At 37.9% G+C, this 24470-nt stretch overlaps 2 protein-coding genes and 3 pseudogenes across 2 annotated transcripts; all 5 read right to left on the bottom strand.

Moving 5' to 3' along the window:
- Positions 1–2535: 2535 nt before the first annotated feature.
- LOC113130718 (transcription factor HES-5-like) lies at positions 2536–3291 on the bottom strand (annotated as a pseudogene).
- A 2984-nt stretch (positions 3292–6275) lies between these two features.
- LOC113130591 (transcription factor HES-5-like) lies at positions 6276–7233 on the bottom strand. Its single transcript, XM_026307348.1, has 2 exons — positions 7028–7233; positions 6276–6914 (listed from the first exon to the last, which is right to left on the bottom strand). The coding sequence occupies exons 1-2, from the start codon at positions 7148–7150 to the stop codon at positions 6582–6584; spliced, it is 456 nt and encodes a 151-aa protein (XP_026163133.1). The 5' UTR covers positions 7151–7233; the 3' UTR covers positions 6276–6581.
- Positions 7234–10592: 3359 nt separating this feature from the next.
- LOC113130592 (transcription factor HES-5-like) lies at positions 10593–11277 on the bottom strand (annotated as a pseudogene).
- Positions 11278–14754: 3477 nt separating this feature from the next.
- LOC113130705 (transcription factor HES-5-like) lies at positions 14755–15567 on the bottom strand (annotated as a pseudogene).
- A 5089-nt stretch (positions 15568–20656) lies between these two features.
- Positions 20657–21421, bottom strand: LOC113130710 (transcription factor HES-5-like). Its single transcript, XM_026307530.1, has 2 exons — positions 21216–21421; positions 20657–21102 (listed from the first exon to the last, which is right to left on the bottom strand). The coding sequence occupies exons 1-2, from the start codon at positions 21336–21338 to the stop codon at positions 20770–20772; spliced, it is 456 nt and encodes a 151-aa protein (XP_026163315.1). The 5' UTR covers positions 21339–21421; the 3' UTR covers positions 20657–20769.
- Positions 21422–24470: the final 3049 nt, after the last annotated feature.

The following is a 24470-nucleotide window of genomic DNA, read 5'->3' as shown; positions in this document are numbered from 1 at the left end:
AGGGCACTTACAAATAATTATGAACAAAAAACACAAGACATCTATCATAGACAAAACATAAATACATTCATCAGTATGTGCAGCAAAAAGATTATGTATAGGTAAAGGAAGGTCCTTGTACTATTCTACTATATTCTACTTGAACTGCATTGTATTTCTATAGAAAATATAGTAGTTTTTACTTCACTAAATTATTTTAACACCCCTAATATATTGAAAATATTTGAGGTATTTATATTGCAATGTTCATTAAACTATGCAAGAAATGTCAGTTAAAGTTAATTACATCTTCACAAGTTGCAACAGTACAATGACACTTACCTCTAATGTATTAGTATTAATAATCCAGTAATATGAAACAAACCTGTCTATCTTGGAGCCAAAGTTTTCCTCCTCTCTAAAAAGAACTTATCATCCCATATCCTGTCTATATCCTTCTAAAGAAGAATAAGGGATGTTTATTTTTTATTATTTATCTCAGATTTATTGAGATTTCACATAGTTAGATGTGCAGAGTAAGCACTACTTCAACTTTGTTTCTAAACTATCAAATGGCAGCAGAAAAGACAGAAGTGTGATAGAAAGTTTTTAACAGTCATTAACAGGTGACATGGAAATGCTCAGACAGAGTATAGGAAGAACTACTGGTAAAAAAACAACCAAAATTAATATGTTCAAAGTCAATAATTTGCTATTTATTATAATAATAATAGTAATGTAATGTTTTTATGACAGTGTAATTAGAGCATTTTAACGACCACTAAATACATAAATGTGCAAGATCACAATCATTACAAAATTGTGATGGTGTGATCTTTTGTGAACCTTTTAAAAGAAAGCAACAAACAACTGGATCTTACAAAAAAGCAGCCGAAATATTCACAGAGAGTAAAGTCCACAGCAATCAAACAAACTGAAAGTAATACAAAGGTAAAAAATGTTACCAAATCCTTATTTCTAATACATTAAGTATAATGATGTAGTATGTAAATTGGGTGAAGGTGATGTTATAGTGGGAAGAAAAAGTTTAAATCAAACGCAATATTTGAAACAGGATTTTAAAAAGCTCATATTTGAGAATCTCAGTCATATACCAAAGAGTGTCCATGTCAGGAGTCTGTTCTAATGTGTGTGTCTTCAGGGCAAAGGTCTGGATCTATTGTCCCACAAGGCTCTGTGAGTGAGTTTTCTCTGGTTTCCCACACTCTGTCCTTTCACTGGGGGAACAATAGAAGTGTGCCTTATTATACAGCACATTAAAAACAGTGCGTGACCTCTTTACAAACAGAAGCTGTTGACTGTAAACTACAGAACACTTGAAAGTGACATATATACCAAAATAATATCATACTGAACATTTTTTTTAATGCTGATTTTAATATTTGACTTCTTGAGTTGACAAATTAAGTAAAACATTATTATTCCTCGAACTTTATGTCGAATGGGCTTAATTTCATGTGGATAATAGTTGTTTAAATATGGACTTGATTATAGAGAACTCAATAAAACTATACTGTAGAAAAATTCAATAAAACATGTCTGAGTTCTCATTTTTATGATCTGAAAAAAGAAAACTTAGGAAAATTAACATGAGAAGACAAACATTTTCAGCTGGCACTTTGTTTATTCACCAACACACAATGAGCCACCTAAAGTGTGACAGCTCATAAATGAAGTGATGATACATCACAACAACAACTTGTAGATTTCCACAAGACACTGTACTCAGAGAGAGTAAAGGAACCACTGTCTTTATAAAAGACAAACTGTTTACAGTGTTTCAGGACACAGGATCACTGTGCTTTGAGAATGTCCATAAAAATCATTAAAAACTCATACATATTGAAAAATACTAAAAGACCTTACAATAGATCACATCATTCTTATAATTCCAAATGTAAATTTCAGCTGAAAATGTAAAACGACTTTGTCATTTAAAAATGACATTGAACAGACCATTCACTGTGAAAGAATAAACTGATTTTAAAACAGATCAGTTTTCAATAATCACAAAAATGAGCAAAATTATGACAAAATGTCCATAAAAAGGACAAGTAAGATTTGGATCAATATAATCAATTACAATTACGAGGTAACAAATATAACTATTTGATGATATTGTATCAATACATGATACAGAGTGAAGCATAAAAAGTACCACAGTAAAATTGTGATATTAGGAAAAACCTTTTGAAAAAATAGACAAAAACAATTGAATCTTAGAGCAGATCAGTTTTGGGTAATCACAAAGATTAAAATGAATTCATCATTTGACAATATGTCAATAAAAGTACAAATAGGATATTTGATCACAAACATCAATACTAGTCAATAGTAACAAATGTTACCATAGCATTATAATATCACCAATACATTACGTACAGAGCATTATAATAATAATTGCTGATGCAATGAGGTTTGATTCATGCAACATGCATGACAAAATGTTCTCTTTCTTCACATGAAAGATATTGTTGCTGTCATTTCCTTAGGAAATGTCCTCTTGGAAAAAACATAAATTACAGCCTTCTGTTCATACAGAAGAACAAGTGTATGGAATTTCCATGAAACCAGTCCAGTAATCTTTGACCAGTATGGTCATCTCAGTTTGTCTGGTAGTAACTCCAGTCTGTAGGAGTCTACCACGGCCTCCAGAGGGCACTGTTGCCTGGACTCTTCTCTGTGGTGATGCTGGTCTGGACTGTGGAGCTCAGAAGAGAGGAGTCAACCTCTGTCAGGTTGTTATCAGAGGAAGACGGCAGCTTGTTGAAGTGGTTCAGCAGTCTTCTCTGCTGCTGGTTCTGCTGCTGCAGCTGTGTCAGTACGCAAACTGTCATCTCCAGGATGTCTGCTTTCTCCAGCTTGGAGTCTGGCTGCTGTTTGAGGAACTCTGGACCCAGGAGAGACTTGAGATGCTCGATGCTGCTGTTGATTCACTCTCTGCGAAACTTCTCCACCAGAGGCTTTCTGAGCTGCAGAAAGAAGAACAAAGTCATTAATAAACTTATTGTGGAGTAAAGTGGTAACATGAGCACAAACACTGTCTTGTGAATGATATTTAAGTGTCCTTGAAGCTTGAGTTTACCTTGTGGGTCAGAGTCAGGTGGTCTTGAGAATTGGTCATTGCTGCAGTGATTGTAGGAGCCATGTCTGGATCTCTGTGCTGTTGAGGTCTCTGTAGAGAGAATCTGATCTGTGCTGGCTTCATCCCTCCTATTTATAGTCCCACATCTCCATATGAATGTGTGGGTCCTGGTCTGGCTGGAGTTTCCCACAGTCTCAGCCAATCAGAGAGCTCTATGAGACAATAAGGCATGTGGAGCAGCAACATGCTGAATGGTGTTATTGCCTGGGGGACAATAGTTAGAGCTGAGGGGAACAGGTGGAGGACTGGGGGGGTGATGGAGAGAGACTCTCTGAGCTCTGTGTGAATCTGGGAAAGCGCTGACCCTGTAGAAAGAACAGATCTGCTGCCTGATACTGGGATCAATGACTTTGATTGAGAACACGCTCATCATCCCATCACATGAGAGAAAATCTTTTAAGCCATAATGTAAAAAGTTACATGTGTAAAAAAAATAAATATGCAAACTAAGTGGAAATTATTTTCTTATTATTATAAACTGTCAAACTTATTCTTATTTTCTAAGAATTGTTTTCTTTTAAGTCACAGCAGGTGAAATCATTGTATTTTAAATTGATCATTTAATCACATTTTTACTGTATACATCTTGATCATTCAATCAACAATACAACATTTTACAAAACAGTATTATGTTAGAAAACAGTGATATCCACATTCGCAGCATTTCAATCCAACACAAGACAATAATCATACTGCTGTCCAGATGCAGTCGAGTCATTTGACACGTGCCTTGTAGTCACTGTGAGTAACACGTTGATCCCAGTTTCCCACACTGACTCCTTGTGCTGTGATCAATGAACCACAAAAGGACTTCAGTGACAGATGCTGACCGTGTGTTGTTATAGAAACACTGTCTGACATCACCAACCATCTGGAGGGAAAGGATCCCATTGGCTGGACCAGACAATTTGTCCAATTTACAATTAAGATGTAAAATCTCTCATAGAGTCTCAGTGAAGTGATTTGGTGTCCCCAGGTTTCAGCTTCCCATCACTGTCTTGTCTTTTGAACCTCCTGATATAATGAAATCTCATTACTGACCATCAATTGTATCAATTGGTGGAGGGGGGGCAGCAGTTTCCTGAAGTGTGCCAAATCCCTTTAGAGAAATACTGGGCTGCTGGTGGAGAGGATGTCATTCACACTCAGATCAGCTCTCCAGAGCTTTCCCACACTCTGTCCGTTAGCAGAACAAGCATGTGTCACACTATTAATGAATGTTTTGAATAGACTGTGTACACTGTGTGGGCACTGTTGCTCCCATAAAAATATTTAACAATTAAACTGAAAAGTGTGTACTTGAGCAACATGTTAAAATCAAAATTTACCAAGTTGCACTTTAGACACATAAATTGTTAACTGGTGTTATAAAATTCTACAATCTTTTATCTATTATGCCTGATTATGCAATGAAGTTGATTAAGTTCATAGCTAATTTGACAGGAATTGCATATTGGTGACAGGCCTAAGCACTAATTGATGCCACTAGCTAATCTTGAAATTTAACATTTCTCTGATTTTGAATTCTTTTTGTCAATGAAAGTTTAAACTAGTAGCAGGGAGGCTATATACTGCAGCCTCTGAGGAAATCTTCTGGATGAGAAAACTGCAAGACATAAGAAATTCAGTAAAATGAAATGGTTGACAGACACAAGCAGCAGCAAATCAGTCCAGCTCTTTTGTCTCCAAAATACTGCTTCTGTTGCGCGCTGTTCGACTGCTGTAGCCCTACAGTGTCAATATTTCTTTCCTGGAAAACCTGGTAAAGTCAATATGAAATTTTACCCTGTCCATTTGTGAAAAAGTGATTTGAAAAAGGTTCAAAGGTTTAAAGGGTGGGATCTTTTTAACCAGTGTGTCTTCAGGGCAAAGGTCTGGATCTATTGTCCCACAGGGCTCTGTGAGGGAGTTTCCGTTGGTTTCCCACACTCTGTCCTTTCACTGGGGGAACAATAGAAGTGTGCCTTATTATACAGCACATTAAAATCCATGCATCATATTTTAAGAGAGGGAAATAAGTAGCTTTAAATGCTTTGCACTGAAACACCTGACAGTTGTCCAAACAGGATGCTGCAGATGAGAATTAATGTGAAATGCTGCTTTTCTGATTTGGGTTGATAATTGTTACTGCATGTAAACAAAGTGGCCTAATTTCATCAACAACCTGAGAAAAACCGTGTCAAACATTACTAGACGTAAATGGTCAAAAAAATAAGAATTGACTGTTCCTCAAAAAACTACAGTTAATTTGGATATTAATCATTTAAATTCAGTGTAAGACAGCAATTTGATTTAAGTCCAGTGAATTTAATACAAGTGAAATGGAAGTCGTTTGTTTGTCATCTTATATTGTACAGGTATTAGGACAAATAACACAAGACAAACATTTTCAGCTGGCACTTTGTTTATTCACCAACACACAATGAGCCACCTAAAGTGTGACAGCTCATAAATGAAGTGATGATACATCACAACAACAACTTGTAGATTTCCACAAGACACTGTACTCAGAGAGAGTAAAGGAACCACTGTCTTTATAAAAGACAAACTGTTTACAGTGTTTCAGGACACAGGATCACTGTGCTTTGAGAATGTCCATAAAAATCATTAAAAACTCATACATATTGAAAAATAATAAAAGACCTTACAATAGATCACATCATTCTTAATAACCACACACTTCAATTTGATCTAAAAATGTAAACATGACATTGTCATTTTTAGACAGTGCCATTAAATAAACCTTTTATACTAAAAGAATAATCGGTGATCTTAAAATAGATCAATTTTCAGTGATCACAGAAAGTGAGTTAAAATATTATGACAAAATATTTGCAAAAAGAACAAGCATGAGTTTTGATCAATATAATCAAATACAATTATGACTTAACAAGTATCGCTATTGCAATATATTTTACCAATACATGTTGCAAAGTGAAGCATGAAAGTATCACAGGAAAACTGTGATATTAAGCAAAACTTTTAGGAAAAAAAAGAAAAAACAATTGGATCTTAGAACAGATCAGTTTCAGATATTCACACTAATTAAAATGAATTAATTTCTATTTTGACAATATGTCAATAAAAGGACAAATAGGATATTTGATCACAATGATCAATACTAGTCAATAGTAACAAATGTTACCATAGCATTATAATATCACCAATACATTAAGTACAGAGCATTATAATAATAATTGCTGATGCAATGAGGTTTGATTCATGCAACATGCATGACAAAATGTTCTCTTTCTTCACATGAAAGATATTGTTGCTGTCATTTCCTTAGGAAATGTCCTCTTGGAAAAAACACAAATTACAGCCTTCTGTTCATACAGAAGAACAAGTGTATGGAATTTCCATGAAACCAGTCCAGTAATCTTTGACCAGTATGGTCATCTCAGTTTGTCTGGTAGTAACTCCAGTCTGTAGGAGTCTACCACGGCCTCCAGAGGGCACTGTTGCCTGGACTCTTCTCTGTGGTGATGCTGGTCTGGACTGTGGAGCTCAGAAGAGAGGAGTCAACCTCTGTCAGGTTGTTATCAGAGGAAGACGGCAGCTTGTTGAAGTGGTTCAGCAGTCTTCTCTGCTGCTGGTTCTGCTGCTGCAGCTGTGTCAGTACGCAAACTGTCATCTCCAGGATGTCTGCTTTCTCCAGCTTGGAGTCTGGCTGCTGTTTGAGGAACTCTGGACCCAGGAGAGACTTGAGCTGCTCGATGCTGCTGTTGATTCGCTCTCTGCGAAACTTCTCCACCAGAGGCTTTCTGAGCTGCAGAAAGAAGAACAAAGTCATTAATAAACTTATTGTGGAGTAAAGTGGTAACATGAACACAAACACTGTCTTGTGAATGATATTTAAGTGTCCTTGAAGCTTGAGTTTACCTTGTGGGTCAGAGTCAGGTGGTCTTGAGAATTGGTCATTGCTGCAGTGATTGTGGGAGCCATGTCTGGATCTCTGTGCTGTTGAGGTCTCTGTAGAGAGAATCTGATCTGTGCTGGCTTCATCCCTCCTATTTATAGTCCCACATCTCCATATGAATGTGTGGGTCCTGGTCTGGCTGGAGTTTCCCACAGTCTCAGCCAATCAGAGAGCTCTATGAGACAATAAGGCATGTGGAGCAGCAACATGCTGAATGGTGTTATTGCCTGGGGGACAATAGTTAGAGCTGAGGGGAACAGGTGGAGGACTGGGGGGGTGATGGAGAGAGACTCTCTGAGCTCTGTGTGAATCTGGGAAAGTGTTGACCCTGTAGAAAGAACAGATCTGCTGCCTGATACTGGGATCAGTGACTTTGATTGAGAACACGCTCATCATCCCATCATCCATCCATCCATCCATCCATCTTCTATACCCGCTTTTCCTGTTCAGGGTCACGGGGATCCGCTGGAGCCTATCATCCCATCACATCAGAGAAAATCTTTTAAGCCATAATGTAAAAAGTTACATGTGTAAAAAAAATAAAAATGCAAACTAAGTGGAAATTATTTTCTTATTATTATAAACTGTCAAACTTATTCTTATTTTCTAAGAATTGTTTTCTTTTAAGTCACAGCAGGTGAAATCATTGTATTTTAAATTGATCATTTAATCACATTTTTACTGTATACATCTTGATCATTCAATCAACAATACAACATTTTACAAAACAGTATTATGTTAGAAAACAGTGATATCCACATTCGCAGCATTTCAATCCAACACAAGACAATAATCATACTGCTGTCCAGATGCAGTCGAGTCATTTGACACGTGCCTTGTAGTCACTGTGAGTAACACGTTGATCCCAGTTTCCCACACTGACTCCTTGTGCTGTGATCAATGAACCACAAAAGGACTTCAGTGACAGATGCTGACCGTGTGTTGTTATAGAAACACTGTCTGACATCACCAACCATCTGGAGGGAAAGGATCCCATTGGCTGGACCAGACAATTTGTCCAATTTACAATTAAGATGTAAAATCTCTCATAGAGTCTCAGTGAAGTGATTTGGTGTCCCCAGGTTTCAGCTTCCCATCACTGTCTTGTCTTTTGAACCTCCTGATATAATGAAATCTCATTACTGACCATCAATTGTATCAATTGGTGGAAGGGGGGCAGCAGTTTCCTGAAGTGTGCCAAATCCCTTTAGAGAAATACTGGGCTGCTGGTGGAGAGGATGTCATTCACACTCAGATCAGCTCTCCAGAGCTTTCCCACACTCTGTCCGTTAGCAGAACAAGCATGTGTCACACTATTAATGGACTTTTGGTAAATTGCATGTCAAGTGGAGGCCAAGGATAGTGGGCAGGGCTCCACAGTTAATTAGAAATTAAAGTGAAAAGTGTGATGGAAAACAAAAGGTTCCAATTAAAATGAACTACTTCACATTTTGAATACATAGCTAAATAGTGAGTTGAAGATGGCGGTATGCACCTTCTTTCTGCTTTGCAATCCGCCAATAAATTGAAAGAAGAAGAAGCTGCTAGTTAACGTCTCCAATAAGCTTTGAAACGACTTTCAGATGTTTTCGAAGCTCAAAGTTTATACCTGTAGTAGTAGCAGTGTGGCCACAAAGTGCAGCATCTAAAAAAACGTTTGGGCCCAAGAAACATGCAACAAGTGAGCAAATTAAATCGCAAGAGAGCGTTAGCTAACGGCTAACAGCTAACGTTGGCTAAGTGAGGCCTGTCAATCTGGTTAATCTCTGTTAATAGAAATATAGTTACCGCCATTTCACTCACTTCTAGACTATTAACAAACAAGGTGGGTTTAGTTATTTAAAGCTCTACCCTGTAGAGGTAACGTTATACAAACACTAGACCACAAAAAAGATTTAACGCTAACATTAAAGCATTAGCATTGAGCTAGCTTGGATGATTGAACGCAAATTAATGGTAACCTGAGACGGGTCACCGCAGCCCCTCTCTGCCTTTAAGTTTTAGAGGTGAGTAAAGTATTATTTTTTATTTCAACACTACTTTTATCGTCCTCCTTTGCTGTAACGTTGGATGATAAATAAGGTTTTGAAACTGCGTGTTAAAGATATTCGCTAATTGATGAAATGAGGTACAGTTATAGACGAAGTCATGATTTAAAGCAAAGGCCAATTTGCGGTGTCAGCATTTAGCCTGTGTGTCTTCAGGGCAAAGGTCTGGATCTATTGTCCCACAGGGCTCTGAGAGTGAGTTTCCGCTGGTTTCCCACACTCTGTCCTTTCATTAGGGGAACAAAAGACGTGTGCCTTATTATACAGCACATTTAAAAAAGCGTGTGACCTCTTTAAAGAGGGAGATTTTAACTTCAAAATCTACATGAAAACAGGCGATACTGAAAATGTTGCAGCAAAAGTGTTTTTAAATTACACACTCAGTTTAATTATTTGACTTGAAATTGTGTGGCATTGCATTGGTCTTCCCTCTCTATCAAATATCTTAATTGAATTGTGTACATTTATTATGAGAGTTACACCACACAGGTATGTTATGTCATGCACAATTACTTTGTGTGCTGAATTTGATCTTACTTTGTCTAACAAAGGTAAAAACAATAGTAGGCCCAACCAGCAATTAACCGTTTTTTAATCATCATGAAAGGGGTAAGCATAATGCAAAATGACTTAAAAGCATGGAAGTTTGAGTTGAAAGTGTTTGTTTATTCAACAAGGCGCAATGAGCCATATAAATTATGAAAGAGATGATGATACATCACAAAAACAACTTGTAGATTTCCAAGACATCTCACAGAGAGTAAAGGAACAACCGTCTTTATCGAAGACAAACTGTTTACAGTATTTGAGGATGCTGTCTTTTGAGAAAATTTCCCAAATGCAGTAAAAATCTGCACATAATGGAAAACAGTCATAACAGACCTTACAACAGATCACATCATTCTTATAATCACGATATTCAATTTCTTATGAAAATATAAAAATGGCACTGTCATTTTGAAACAGTAACATTAAAGGCACTGATCTTAAAACTGATCAGTGTCCAATAATAAGATAAACTGAAAAAAATTAATGACAATACCAATGAAAATATAACAAATATCATTACTGTATTATGTTTTACCAATACATGAAGTACAGTGAAGCATAAGTATACCACAGGAAAATTGTGATATGAATCCAAACTTTAAGAAGAAAAAAACAATTGGATCTTAGAACAGATCAGTTTTGGGTAATCACAAAGATTAAAATGAATTCATCATTTGACAATATGTCAATAAAAGGACAAATAGGATATTTGATCACAATGATCAATACTAGTCAATAGTAACAAATGTTACCATAGCATTATAATATCACCAATACATTACGTACAGAGCATTATAATAATAATTGCTGATGCAATGAGGTTTGATTCATGCAACATGCATGACAAAATGTTCTCTTTCTTCACATGAAAGATATTGTTGCTGTCATTTCCTTAGGAAATGTCCTCTTGGAAAAAAACACAAATTACAGCCTTCTGTTCATACAGAAGAACAAGTGTATGGAATTTCCATGAAACCAGTCCAGTAATCTTTGACCAGTATGGTCATCTCAGTTTGTCTGGTAGTAACTCCAGTCTGTAGGAGTCTACCACGGCCTCCAGAGGGCACTGTTGCCTGGACTCTTCTCTGTGGTGATGCTGGTCTGGACTGTGGAGCTCAGAAGAGAGGAGTCAACCTCTGTCAGGTTGTTATCAGAGGAAGACGGCAGCTTGTTGAAGTGGTTCAGCAGTCTTCTCTGCTGCTGGTTCTGCTGCTGCAGCTGTGTCAGGAAGCAGAATGTCATCTCCAGGATGTCTGCTTTCTCCAGCTTGGAGTCTGGCTGCTGTTTGAGGAACTCTGGACCCAGGAGAGACTTGAACTGCTCAATGGTGCTCTCTGCGAAACTTCTCTACCAGAGGCTTTCTGAGCTGCAGAAAGAAGAACAAAGTCATTAATAAACTTATTGTGGAGTAAAGTGGTGACATGAGCACAAACACTGTCTTGTGAATGATATTTAAGTGTCCTTGAAGCTTGAGTTTACCTTGTGGGTCAGAGTCAGGTGGTCTTGAGAATTGGTCATTGCTGCAGTGATTGTAGGAGCCATGTCTGGATCTCTGTGCTGTTGAGGTCTCTGTAGAGAGAATCTGATCTGTGCTGGCTTCATCCCTCCTATTTATAGTCCCACATCTCCATATGAATATGTGGGTCCTGGTCTGGCTGGAGTTTCCCACAGTCTCAGCCAATCAGAGAGCTCTATGAGACAATAAGGCATGTGGAGCAGCAACATGCTGAATGGTGTTAATTGCCCAGCGGACAATAGTTAGATCTCAGGGGAACAGGTGGAGGACTGGGGGGGTGATGGAGAGAGACTCTCTGAGCTCTGTGTGAATCTGGGAAAGTGTTGACCCTGTAGAGAGAGCAGATCTGATGCCTGATGCTGGGATCAATGACTTTGAGCACACGCTCATCATCCCATCACATGACAGGCAATAGATTCCATGTTGAAAACTTACATGTAACTAAATTTAGTAATTACTGGACATTGATTCTAAATGCATTTCATGTATTCATCTTTCACTTCATCTTGATAATTTAGTTTTTGTTTTTTTAATTTAGTTAAATTTTACACACTGAACTTTTATCTTTTAAAGATATTTAGTGAAGTTATTTCTGTCCAATAATAAAAAAGACAGTGATGCCCATGGTTAAATTAATACTATGTAAAAACAGCCATCATGCCAGTGTCCAGATGCAGCACAGTCTTGAGACTTGTGTCCTGTATTCAGTGAGTAGAAAGTTGGTGTCAGTTTCCCACACTGACTCTCTGAATGCTGTGGTCAATGAACCACAAAGAGACTTTGAATGAACCTTTTGTGACTGATCCTGGACGTGTGTTGTAGTAGAAACAGCCTGATGTCACCAACCATCTGGAGGGAAAGAACACCATTGGCTGGTACTGTTCACTTTAAAATGATCAACATTTTGCCATAAATATTTAGCTGAATTGATTTAACACATTATGTCCATAACTTCCAATCAGTGCCATACATGTTGCTGATTCATGTCCTAACTGTTCCTTTGCATCATCAAGTGGATTCAAATTTCAGCTCTGTTCAGTTCAGCTCTCTGGGGGTGGGAGGTTGAGGCAGTTGTTTCGTGAAGTGTGCCAAATATAGGGTGGATATCTGGCTGCTGGTGGGGTCGAGGATGCTAATCATGCTCAGCTCTTCTATTTAAAAATTTCTCACACTGTCTACTAAGGGAAATTGGGGCATTTGTCCAAATCCAAGCTGACATATGCTTAAAATGAATGCAAAGAAAACCTTGAAGGTTACTTATTTCAATTTGGAAATAATACTATACGTTTTAACTGTTACTTTTTAAAATAATTTAGCTATATAGCTATCAGCATAGGTGGACTGGGGAGGTGATGGAGAGGGACTCTGTGTGGATCTGGGAAAGTGTTGACCCTATAGAGGGAGCAGATCTACTGCCTGATACTGGGATCAATGACTTTGACCGAGCACACGCTCATTATCCCATCACATGGAGCCAGTATGTATCAATAGTCCATGTGTGTTAGTAAAATCTGGTACAAAATCTTTGTGGTTGAATATAACATTAAACTAAACATCCTTTGTAATCATTCTGTTAAATTAAAATTGTCCGGGTATTAATATATTATGTTCTTTAATTTATTAAAATCAAAACAGGCATTTGTCAGTGCTCCGAGGCACTGGCAGACAGTAGCAGATGTTAATGTCATTTTTTTGGTTTATGTTTAACCTGACACAAAATCTCCCTGCTGTCCAGTTGTGACAGGTGTGTCCCCTGTCTTGTGGTTGGTAGCTGGTGTGAGTAGCTCTCAGTTTCTCACACTGAGTCTTTGAATGATGTGGTCAGAGCAGTACAAAAGAAACTTGAAAGGAGCTTTTGTGTTAGATCCTGGTTGTGTGTTGTAATTGAGATGGAGCCTGACGTCACTGGCCATCTGGAGGGAAAGAACCTCATTGGTTCCCTTCAAGGCTTGATGTTTTTCAAAAATAGAGTAAAAATACATGAAATCTTATCAGTTAGACCCAGTTTGAACCTAAATTTTCAACCTGGTGCTGTGTGAAAATAAAGAAATACAGTCATTAACTACTTCAAAATTACAGCTTTATATATCAGGGTGGGAGGCTGAGACAGCTGGCTCCTGACGTGTGCCAAATCCCTCTGGACAATAGTCGGCTGGTATACTTAAGGATGCAAATCAAAGTGAACTGTGTCTCAGTTATTAAGAGCTTTCTCACACGTTGTCCACTGACACACGGTTTTAAGTTTGCCGTGTTAAAGCTGAGTGTGTCTGCTGGAGGAAATATTTTTAAATATTTTAATTCAATTTCACTCTCCTCTGTAAATTTAATTTACTTATAAATGACATTTTCTTATTTTTTTTAGATTTCCATTTTGATTGCACCCGCATCCCTTGTTAACCTCTTCAGGACAAAGGTCATGATCTGTCGTTCCTTTGGGGCTCTGTGAGTGACTTTCCTCTGGTTTCCCATACTCTCTCCTTTCATTGAAGGATCAATAGAAGTGTGTCTTTACAGCACATTAGCTGTAACGTGTGGCCTCTTCCAGGACAAAATATGTCACTTTAAAGTTTTCACATTCCAACACATGGTACTGATGTTTGCACCAACATTATGATACAGCTAATTTTTCCACAGTGGTTAACGACTTGTGATGACTTGCTGCTGCTAAGATTGAAATAAATGATGTCACTGCATCAAGTCTTTTCATTAGTCCACATTACAGTGTGTTCAGATTTGATTTTGAACTAAAATGTTGACGTGTCCCTAATGGTTAAAGATTCATGTTCCAGGTCTGAACAGTGGAATGACAATAGATCTCTGTCAATGGCAGATTGTCAAAATAAGTCTTATGGGATCTTTTTTTCATCAATGCAATGTAGCTGTGCTTTAATAGTCACATGAACACAAAATTTTCATGATCAGGTTGTTTTGTTTATTTAACTCAGTGATATAAGATTTTCAGCTGAAGTCAGATAGAAGTGATGGTACATCACAATAATAGCTTAGAAACAACTCCAAGCCACATTGTACTCAAAAAGAGTAAAGGAACAGACGTCTTTACAAAAGACACAAACATTATGGAATTAATGTGGCTCAGTCTTACATAAAACACTGTTTGAAATAAACTTTTCTACTTTATAATAAAAGTGCAGATAAAAATAAATCTGACCTTAGGTCAGACTAGGATAAGATTAATATCTAATTAGTCAGTTCATTTTTATAAAAAGGAGAAAACAAATTAACTGTCACAGTAATGTAAGACAACACCAGATTAAAAATCAAATCCAAAACAGAATAACAAACACATGATCTTATAACAGACCACTGTTGACTAATTAAAGAGATTAAAAGAACTATATCAAGTCAATGTTTAAAAAAATATCCTCACAGAGGAGAGTTAGTGTTTGATCAGTGTTCACTAACATTAAATTAGCACACTTCATTTCATCACATACGACCGGCAAGGGACAACTGTAACAACTGTGCATACTTGTAAATGCTCATCTATGTTACTATAAAACAAATGCTACCACAGCATTTTAAAACTACCAATACATTACGTACAAAGCATTATAATAATAATTGCTGATGCAATGAGGTTTGATTCATGCAACATGCATGACAAAATGTTCTCTTTCTTCACATGAAAGATATTGTTGCTGTCATTTCCTTAGGAAATGTCCTCTTGGAAAAAACACAAATTACAGCCTTCTGTTCATACAGAAGAACAAGTGTATGGAATTTCCATGAAACCAGTCCAGTAATCTTTGACCAGTATGGTCATCTCAGTTTGTCTGGTAGTAACTCCAGTCTGTAGGAGTCTACCACGGCCTCCAGAGGGCACTGTTGCCTGGACTCTTCTCTGTGGTGATGCTGGTCTGGACTGTGGAGCTCAGAAGAGAGGAGTCAACCTCTGTCAGGTTGTTATCAGAGGAAGACGGCAGCTTGTTGAAGTGGTTCAGCAGTCTTCTCTGCTGCTGGTTCTGCTGCTGCAGCTGTGTCAGTACGCAAACTGTCATCTCCAGGATGTCTGCTTTCTCCAGCTTGGAGTCTGGCTGCTGTTTGAGGAACTCTGGACCCAGGAGAGACTTGAGCTGCTCGATGCTGCTGTTGATTCACTCTCTGCGAAACTTCTCCACCAGAGGCTTTCTGAGCTGCAGAAAGAAGAACAAAGTCATTAATAAACTTATTGTGGAGTAAAGTGGTAACATGAACACAAACACTGTCTTGTGAATGATATTTAAGTGTCCTTGAAGCTTGAGTTTACCTTATGGGTCAGAGTCAGGTGGTCTTGAGAATTGGTCATTGCTGCAGTGATTGTAGGAGCCATGTCTGGATCTCTGTGCTGTTGAGGTCTCTGTAGAGAGAATCTGATCTGTGCTGGCTTCATCCCTCCTATTTATAGTCCCACATTTCTATATGAATATGTGGGTCCTGGTCTGGCTGGCGTTTCACACAGTCTCAGCCAATCAGAGACCTCTATGAGACAATAAGGCATGTGGAGCAGCAACATGCTGAATGGTGTCAATGCCCAAGGGACAATGATTAAATCTCAGGGGAACAGGTGGAGGACTGTGGGGGTGATGGAGAGAGACTCTCTGAGCTCTGTGTGAATCTGGGAAAGTGTTGACCCTGTAGAGAGAGCAGATCTGATGCCTGATGCTGGGATCAATGACTTTGACAGAGTACATGCTCATTATCACCACATGTGATCGTAGACTTAATAATCAAAGTAATCAATATGATTAAGTAAAATCTCTACAGCTGAAAATCACTATTGTACAAGTCTGTGTATGTAAGTTTTTGTTTTTTTTTGTTTTTTTTTTTAAATTTTTATTTTACTACTATTCTATTCTCAGGTTATATGCACATTTGCTGCTGCTTTGTTCTAAATAAAGTGTAAGATATACTAATACAAGATTTTTTGTCACTGCCTTAAGGCACTGGAAAAAGAAAATGACATATCATGTAACTTTAGTATTTATTAATGGTAAAATTTAAACAAACTCTCCCTGCTGTCCAGATGTGACAGGTGTGTCCCCTGTCTTGTGGTTGGTAGCTGGTGTGAGTAGAAGGTAGCTCTCAGTTTCTCACACTGAGTCTTTGAATGATGTGGTCAGAGCAGTACAAAAGAAACTTGAAAGGAGCTTTTGTGTTGGATCCTGCTGTTGTAATTGAGACAGAGCCTGACGTCACTGGCCATCTGGAGGGAAGGAACCTTATTGGTCGATGTTTTTAAAAATATAATCAAATATATTGTTTAGTCTCACACATCATGCTAAATTTGAACTCATTCAGAGAAAAATTAAAACTGCTGCTAAATTCAATCAACAAGTACATGATAGAGCTCCCTATATGAAAGTGCGAAGCTGATACAGCTGGCTCCTGACGTGTGCCAAATCCATCTGGACAATAGTCAGCTGGTCTAGTTAAGGATGCAAATCAAAGTGAATTGAGATTTGGATATTCAGAGCTTTCTCACCCTCTGTCCACTGACAGACGGTTTAATGTGCATCATGCTGGAACAGGAGTGTCTTTGTTAACAGCAGTCAGTAATTTTACTTTGCGTTATTGTGTTGTAATGCCTTTTTTTCCCCCAATACAACTGTTCAAAACTTTAACTGAGAAGCAAAACATTATCACATGCCAGGTACTTAACTAAGTGCGTCAGTAGACGTATGCTGAAACCAATAATGTAAGCCTTCCAATAGACTGACAGTTCATACTCTTAAAAAATCCTATAAGTTTTTTCTTCTGGAAAATTTTTGCGAAGTTTTGATGTTAGCTGGCATTGCATCAGTTGGAGTACCAACTTTACAAGATGGCAGATTTTCTTTGTGATCACACCATATTCCCTCTTAAGCCCTTCAGGACAAAGGTCGTGATCTATTGTCGCACAGAGCTCTGTGAGTGAGTTTTCTCTGGTTTCCCACACTCTGTCCTTTCACTCCTTTCACTAGGGGCTGAAAAGAAGTGTGCCCCATTACCCAACACATTAAGAGACGTAAGTTAAGTCTGAACATCTCACATTCCAACACTTGAAACTGAGAAGTGCACCAACAGCAGTTTGTTTGTGTATGAAACAAACAGAAACACACCTAAAGGTTTCCACTTTGGTTTGGTGACTCATGATGACCCACAGTGTATAAGTAGAGTGACATAAATAATGTCAGTTCACCAAATCTCTTCCTCAAAATGTAATGTTTTTAAATTTTAACTGAAATTAAGATACATGTGTGATGTCTTGATATTTCAGTTCCAATCCTGACGTTCACCATTTGAATTTTAAAGTGATGTTTCTGCGCTGGTAGTTACGTGATAAAAAATGATCTATCATAGCATATGGTAACTACGTAAGAAAAAAATATGCTAAATCAAAAATGAAATAATGTTGATTTCTTTATTCAAATTAATTAGAGTTTATTTTATCAAAGCTGCTACAGGAGTCGGATAGATGGGATGATATACCACAACAATAATTTGGTAACGTCTCCACGACACATTATAGTAGTACAAGGAACAGCCATGCCAGTGTCCAGATGCAGCACAGTCTTGAGACTTGTGTCCTGTATTCAGTGAGTAGAAAGTTGGTGTCAGTTTCCCACACTGACTCTCTGAATGCTGTGGTCAATGAACCACAAAGAGACTTTGAATGAACCTTTTGTGACTGATCCTGGACGTGTGTTGTAGTAGAAACAGCCTGATGTCACCAACCATCTGGAGGGAAAGAACACCATTGGCTGGTACTGTTCACTTTAAAATGATCAACATTTTGCCATAAATATTTAGCTGAATTGATTTAACACATTATGTCCATAACTTCCAATCAGTGCCATACATGTTGCTGATTCATGTCCTAACTGTTCCTTTGTATCATCATTAGATCCAAATTTCAGCTCTGTTCATGAGGGTGGGAGGTTGAGGCAGTTGTTTCCTGAAGTGTGCCAAATATAGGGTGGATATCTGGCTGCTGGTGGGGTTGAGGATGCTAATCATGCTCAGCACTGCTCTTTAGGATTTGACTTCAATCAGGATATTAAAATTAGGCATGTAAATCCAATGGGACTTTTTAAGAGTTTATTTTACATGTTGTGACCATCCTCATCTTTATTTTTGTAATAAAAAAACAATAAAGGCTTTACAAAGATTTAGAAAATCAAAATTTGGAATAATAGAATCCAGCAGAGAAATCACCTTGCTCATTAATATATTTGAAGTTTAACCATTATATACTGAGGTTCAAGTGAGACTTTATTTTTCAGTGTCTGATGTTAAAAATCTAAAACAACTTTAAAATTTTAAGTAATGGCCTTTTCACATTTTTCATAAAAGACAGAAACTTCTTTTGCCCCTCTGAAAAAGAAGGTGGTGAGTCATATGGGGCCAGCTCTGTGGTGCAATCCAGGAAATCCTCTCCCTGATCAAGCTCTTTCATACCTTAAAGACCTCATGTTTTCCCAATAGACCACTTTGAGAGGGCAGGTCTACTTGTGATTCCTCGAGTTTCCAAAAGTAGAATTTCAAACACGTTTGCAGATATCCCTGGTCCTAGACCTGTGTATTGCTGATGTGGAGTTACTGGCCCCATCAAGTTGCACAGTGTTTAATTCAGTGTTGTTCTTTTCTGTCTCCTCTGTCCACTCAGCCCAACCAGTCGAAGCAGACAGGCAAACTTAGCCCAGTTCTGCTGGAGGTTTCTTCCATTAAAGGGAGATTTTCCTCTCTACTGTTGCCCAGTGCTACTCAAGGGATTTATTAGGTTTATATGTACAGCGCCATAAGTTATTTTTTTATTGTGACTGAATTGAATTGATTTGTTGTGGCAATGGCATTATGTGTAAAATTGGTGAAGATGATTATATTACAGGAAGAAAAGCAGGAAATAGAAATGAACATTTTAAAAAGACAAAAAAATAAACTGTTTTTGTAGTTCAAGTCCCTTTTGAACCAGTGTGTCTTCAGGGCAAAGGTCTGGATCTATTGTCCCACAGGGCTCTGTGAGTGAGTTTCCGCTGGTTTCCCACAGTCTGTCCTTTCACTGGGGGAACAATAGAAGTGTGCCTTATTATACAGCACATTAATAACAATGGGTGACCTTCTTAAAGAGAAAAATTGATGACTTTAAAGGTTTTACATCAGAAGCTATGTGAGCTAGAATGTGGAGAACTCATCAGTTAAATGAGAGGAATTCAATAAAACATGTTTGACTTCTCTTTTTTTATGATCATAAAGAGGAAAACTATGGGAAATTAACATGAGAGAACAACATTTTCAGCTGGCAGAGTTTGTTTATTAAACAACACACTGTGCACATTCTGATTTGGTTTAATGACTTGTAACCAGAGTGATCTAACTTCATCTGGAAACTTAATGGGAACACTTCAGATTATACCTCCACCCATTTAAGGGCTCAGTAAATTACAGATTTACAGTCACTTTTTTAATTTTTATCATTCAAATTCACTACAGGGAAGAATAGAATTTAAGTAAGATGAATTACTATATGTGGATGTCATCATACACCAGATAAGTATCAGGAAAAATAATGATAATACAAAGATTTCAGGTGTCAGAGTTTATTCACCAACACACAATGAGCCACCTAAAGTGTGACAGCTCATAATTGAAGTGATGATACATCACAACAACAACTTGTAGATTTCCACAAGACACTGTACTCAGAGAGAGTAAAGGAACCACTGTCTTTATAAAAGACAAACTGTTTACAGTGTTTCAGGACACAGGATCACTGTGCTTTGAGAATGTCCATAAAAATCATTAAAAACTCATACATATTGAAAAATACTAAAAGACCTTACAATAGATCACATCATTCTTATAATTCCAAATGTAAATATCAGCTGAAAATGTAAAACAACTTTGTCATTTAAAAATGACATTGAACAGACCATTCACTGTGAAAGAATAAACTGATTTTAAAACAGATCAGTTTTCAATAATCACAAAAATGAGCAAAATTATGACAAAATGTCCATAAAAAGGACAAGTAAGATTTTGATCAATATAATCAATTACAATTACGAGGTAACAAATATAACTATTTGATGATATTGTATCAATACATGATACAGAGTGAAGCATAAAAAGTACCACAGTAAAATTGTGATATTAGGAAAAACTTTTGAAAAAATAGACAAAAACAATTGGATCTTAGAGCAGATCAGTTTTGGGTAATCACAAAGATTAAAATGAATTCATCATTTGACAATATGTCAATAAAAGTACAAATAGGATATTTGATCACAAACATCAATACTAGTCAATAGTAACAAATGTTACCATAGCATTATAATATCACCAATACATTAAGTACAGAGCATTATAATAATAATTGCTGATGCAATGAGGTTTGATTCATGCAACATGCATGACAAAATGTTCTCTTTCTTCACATGAAAGATATTGTTGCTGTCATTTCCTTAGGAAATGTCCTCTTGGAAAAAAACACAAATTACAGCCTTCTGTTCATACAGAAGAACAAGTGTATGGAATTTCCATGAAACCAGTCCAGTAATCTTTGACCAGTATGGTCATCTCAGTTTGTCTGGTAGTAACTCCAGTCTGTAGGAGTCTACCACGGCCTCCAGAGGGCACTGTTGCCTGGACTCTTCTCTGTGGTGATGCTGGTCTGGACTGTGGAGCTCAGAAGAGAGGAGTCAACCTCTGTCAGGTTGTTATCAGAGGAAGACGGCAGCTTGTTGAAGTGGTTCAGCAGTCTTCTCTGCTGCTGGTTCTGCTGCTGCAGCTGTGTCAGTACGCAAACTGTCATCTCCAGGATGTCTGCTTTCTCCAGCTTGGAGTCTGGCTGCTGTTTGAGGAACTCTGGACCCAGGAGAGACTTGAGCTGCTCAATGCTGCTGTTGATTCGCTCTCTGCGAAACTTCTCCACCAGAGGCTTTCTGAGCTGCAGAAAGAAGAACAAAGTCATTAATAAACTTATTGTGGAGTAAAGTGGTAACATGAACACAAACACTGTCTTGTGAATGATATTTAAGTGTCCTTGAAGCTTGAGTTTACCTTGTGGGTCAGAGTCAGGTGGTCTTGAGAATTGGTCATTGCTGCAGTGATTGTAGGAGCCATGTCTGGATCTCTGTGCTGTTGAGGTCTCTGTAGAGAGAATCTGATCTGTGCTGGCTTCATCCCTCCTATTTATAGTCCCACATCTCCATATGAATGTGTGGGTCCTGGTCTGGCTGGAGTTTCCCACAGTCTCAGCCAATCAGAGAGCTCTATGAGACAATAAGGCATGTGGAGCAGCAACATGCTGAATGGTGTTAATTGCCCAGCGGACAATAGTTAGATCTCAGGGGAACAGGTGGAGGACTGGGGGGGTGATGGAGAGAGACTCTCTGAGCTCTGTGTGAATCTGGGAAAGTGTTGACCCTGTAGAGAGAGCAGATCTGATGCCTGATGCTGGGATCAATGACTTTGAGCACACGCTCATCATCCCATCACATGACAGGCAATAGATTCCATGTTGAAAACTTACATGTAACTAAATTTAGTAATTACTGGACATTGATTCTAAATGCATTTCATGTATTCATCTTTCACTTCATCTTGATAATTTAGTTTTTGTTTTTTTAATTTAGTTAAATTTTACACACTGAACTTTTATCTTTTAAAGATATTTAGTGAAGTTATTTCTGTCCAATAATAAAAAAGACAGTGATGCCCATGGTTAAATTAATACTATGTAAAAACAGCCATCATGCCAGTGTCCAGATGCAGCACAGTCTTGAGACTTGTGTCCTGTATTCAGTGAGTAGAAAGTTGGTGTCAGTTTCCCACACTGACTCTCTGAATGCTGTGGTCAATGAACCACAAAGAGACTTTGAATGAACCTTTTGTGACTGATCCTGGACGTGTGTTGTAGTAGAAACAGCCTGATGTCACCAACCATCTGGAGGGAAAGAACACCATTGGCTGGTACTGTTCACTTTAAAATGATCAACATTTTGCCATAAATATTTAGCTGAATTGATTTAACACGTTATGTCCATAACTTCCAATCACTGTGAAAAGTCATAAAGATTTTAATTTAAAATATTTAAATCCAAATTTCAGGGACATAAGTTCCAGCTGAGAGGTCACTTTACTCAGTCATAAAAAAAAAAAACTATATTATAAAAGTTACAGAGTAATGTCAACATGTAATATGTGGCTCAAGTCAATTCTCCTCACCATATTGCTGATCCAGCAGGTTTTAATACTTAACTACATTCTTTTTAGTGTCTCATGTCAAAGGATAAAATGAAATAAGGATTTTGTTATAGATAGATAGATAGCTAGGTAGTTAAAAAATTCTTGATATTAAGGTTTAAATCACACCAAAACGTTTACATGTCAGCAGTCACTCTGTTCTATCATGTGTGTCTTCAGGGCAAAGGTCTGGATCTATTGTCCCACAGGGCTCTGTGAGGGAGTTTCCTCTGGTTTCCCACACTCTGTCCTTTCACTGGGGGAACAATAGAAGTGTGTCTTGTTATACAGCAGATTAAAGACAATGTGTGACCCCTTCAGAGGGGGAAGTAGTTTGCTTTCTTTTTTTCATATTAAAAAACCTGACACTTATCTCAGATGGATGTTGCTGAAAAAGAACTTTTAGAAAAATGCACATTCTGATTTGGTTTAATTCAATTCAATTCAATTCAATTTTATTTGTATAGCGCCAAATCACAATACAAATCATTTCAAGGCACTTTACAAAAACTAAAACTAAAAACCCAACAATTCCCTTATGAGCAAGCACTTGGCGACAGTGGAGAGGAAAAAACTCCCTTTAACGGAAGAAAAAAACCTCCAGCAGAACCGGGCTCAGTTTGGGCGGCCATCTGCCTCGACCGGTTGGGGTGAGTGGATAGAGCAGAGAGAAAAGAACAGCAAAAATAAACAACAAATAGACACTGCAAGTTGGTGGGGCCAGTAACTGCACATCAGCGATAAACAGCTCCAGGACCAGGGACACCTGCAGAAGGTACAGAGAGAGAGAGAGAGAGAGAGAGGGAGGGAGAGAGCACAAACTAGGGGAGAGAGAGAGCACAAGGTTAGTAACATTCAATGGTGGAATATACATGAGGTGGGAGAGAAGGGGGGGGGGGGGGGGGGGTAGGGTAGGGGAGCTCAGTGCACCGATGGTCCTCGGGCAGTCTAGGCCTATAGCAGCATAACTAACTAAGGGATGGTTCAGGGTTGCCTGAAGCCAGCCCTAACTATATGCTTTGTCAAAGAGGAAGGTTTTAAGTCTAGCCTTAAAAGTACAGAGAGTGTCTGCCTCCTGAACCCAGGCTGAGAGCTGGTTCCACAGGAGAGGAGCTTGATAGCTAAAGGCTCTGCCTCCCATTCTGCTTTTGAGAACTCTGGGAACCACAAGTAGGCCTGCACTCTGAGAGCGAAGTGGTCTATTGGGATAATATGGTACTATGAGGTCTTTAAGGTATGAAGGAGCTTGATTATGAAGGGATTTGTATGTGAGAAGAAGGATTTTAAATTCTATTCTATATTTTACAGGGAGCCAATGAAGAGAAGCCAATATAGGAGAAATATGATCTCTCTTGCTAGTTCCTGTCAGGACTCTGGCTGCGGCATTCTGGATTAATTGGAGGCTTTTTATTAAGATATTAGGACATCCAGATAGTAATGAGTTACAGTAATCTAGCCTTGAGGAAACAAACGCATGGACTAGTTTTTCTGCATCATTTTGAGACAGGATGTTCCTAATTTTGGAAATGTTGCGCAGGTGAAAGAATGCAGTTCTAGAAATTTGTTTTATGTGTGAGTTAAAGGACATGTCCTGGTCAAAAATAACTCCAAGGTTTAATGACTTGAAAGCAGGGTGATCTAACTTCATCTAGAATCTTTATGGGAACATTTCAGATTATACCTCCACCCATTTAAGGGCTCAGTAAATTACAGATTTACAGTCACTTTTTTAATTTTTATCAATCAAATTCACTACAGGGAAGAATAGAATTTAAGTAAGATGAATTACTATATGTGGATGTCATCATACACAGGATAAGTATCAGGAAAAATAATGATAATGCAAAGATTTCAGGTGTCAGAGTTTATTCACCAACACACAATGAGCCACCTAAAGTGTGACAGCTCATAATTGAAGTGATGATACATCACAACAACAACTTGTAGATTTCCACAAGACACTGTACTCAGAGAGAGTAAAGGAACCACTGTCTTTATAAAAGACAAACTGTTTACAGTGTTTCAGGACACAGGATCACTGTGCTTTGAGAATGTCCATAAAAATCATTA

Source organism: Mastacembelus armatus, chromosome 5, assembly GCF_900324485.2.
Source record: "Mastacembelus armatus chromosome 5, fMasArm1.2, whole genome shotgun sequence".
NCBI classification, from domain to species: Eukaryota; Metazoa; Chordata; class Actinopteri; order Synbranchiformes; family Mastacembelidae; genus Mastacembelus; species Mastacembelus armatus.
Note: the sequence above shows the minus strand (reverse complement) of the source record. Positions and strands in the feature narration are given on the sequence as shown.

Bases quoted from the DNA above. Each gene is read 5' to 3' on its own strand.
- LOC113130591 (XM_026307348.1), bottom strand. From the start codon at position 7,150: ATGAAGCCAGCACAGATCAGATTCTCTCTACAGAGACCTCAACAGCAC. The intron at 6,915-7,027 runs GTAAACTCAAGC...TTCTTTCTGCAG, and splicing joins ACCTGACTCTGACCCACAAG to CTCAGAAAGCCTCTGGTGGA.
- LOC113130710 (XM_026307530.1), bottom strand. From the start codon at position 21,338: ATGAAGCCAGCACAGATCAGATTCTCTCTACAGAGACCTCAACAGCAC. The intron at 21,103-21,215 runs GTAAACTCAAGC...TTCTTTCTGCAG, and splicing joins ACCTGACTCTGACCCACAAG to CTCAGAAAGCCTCTGGTGGA.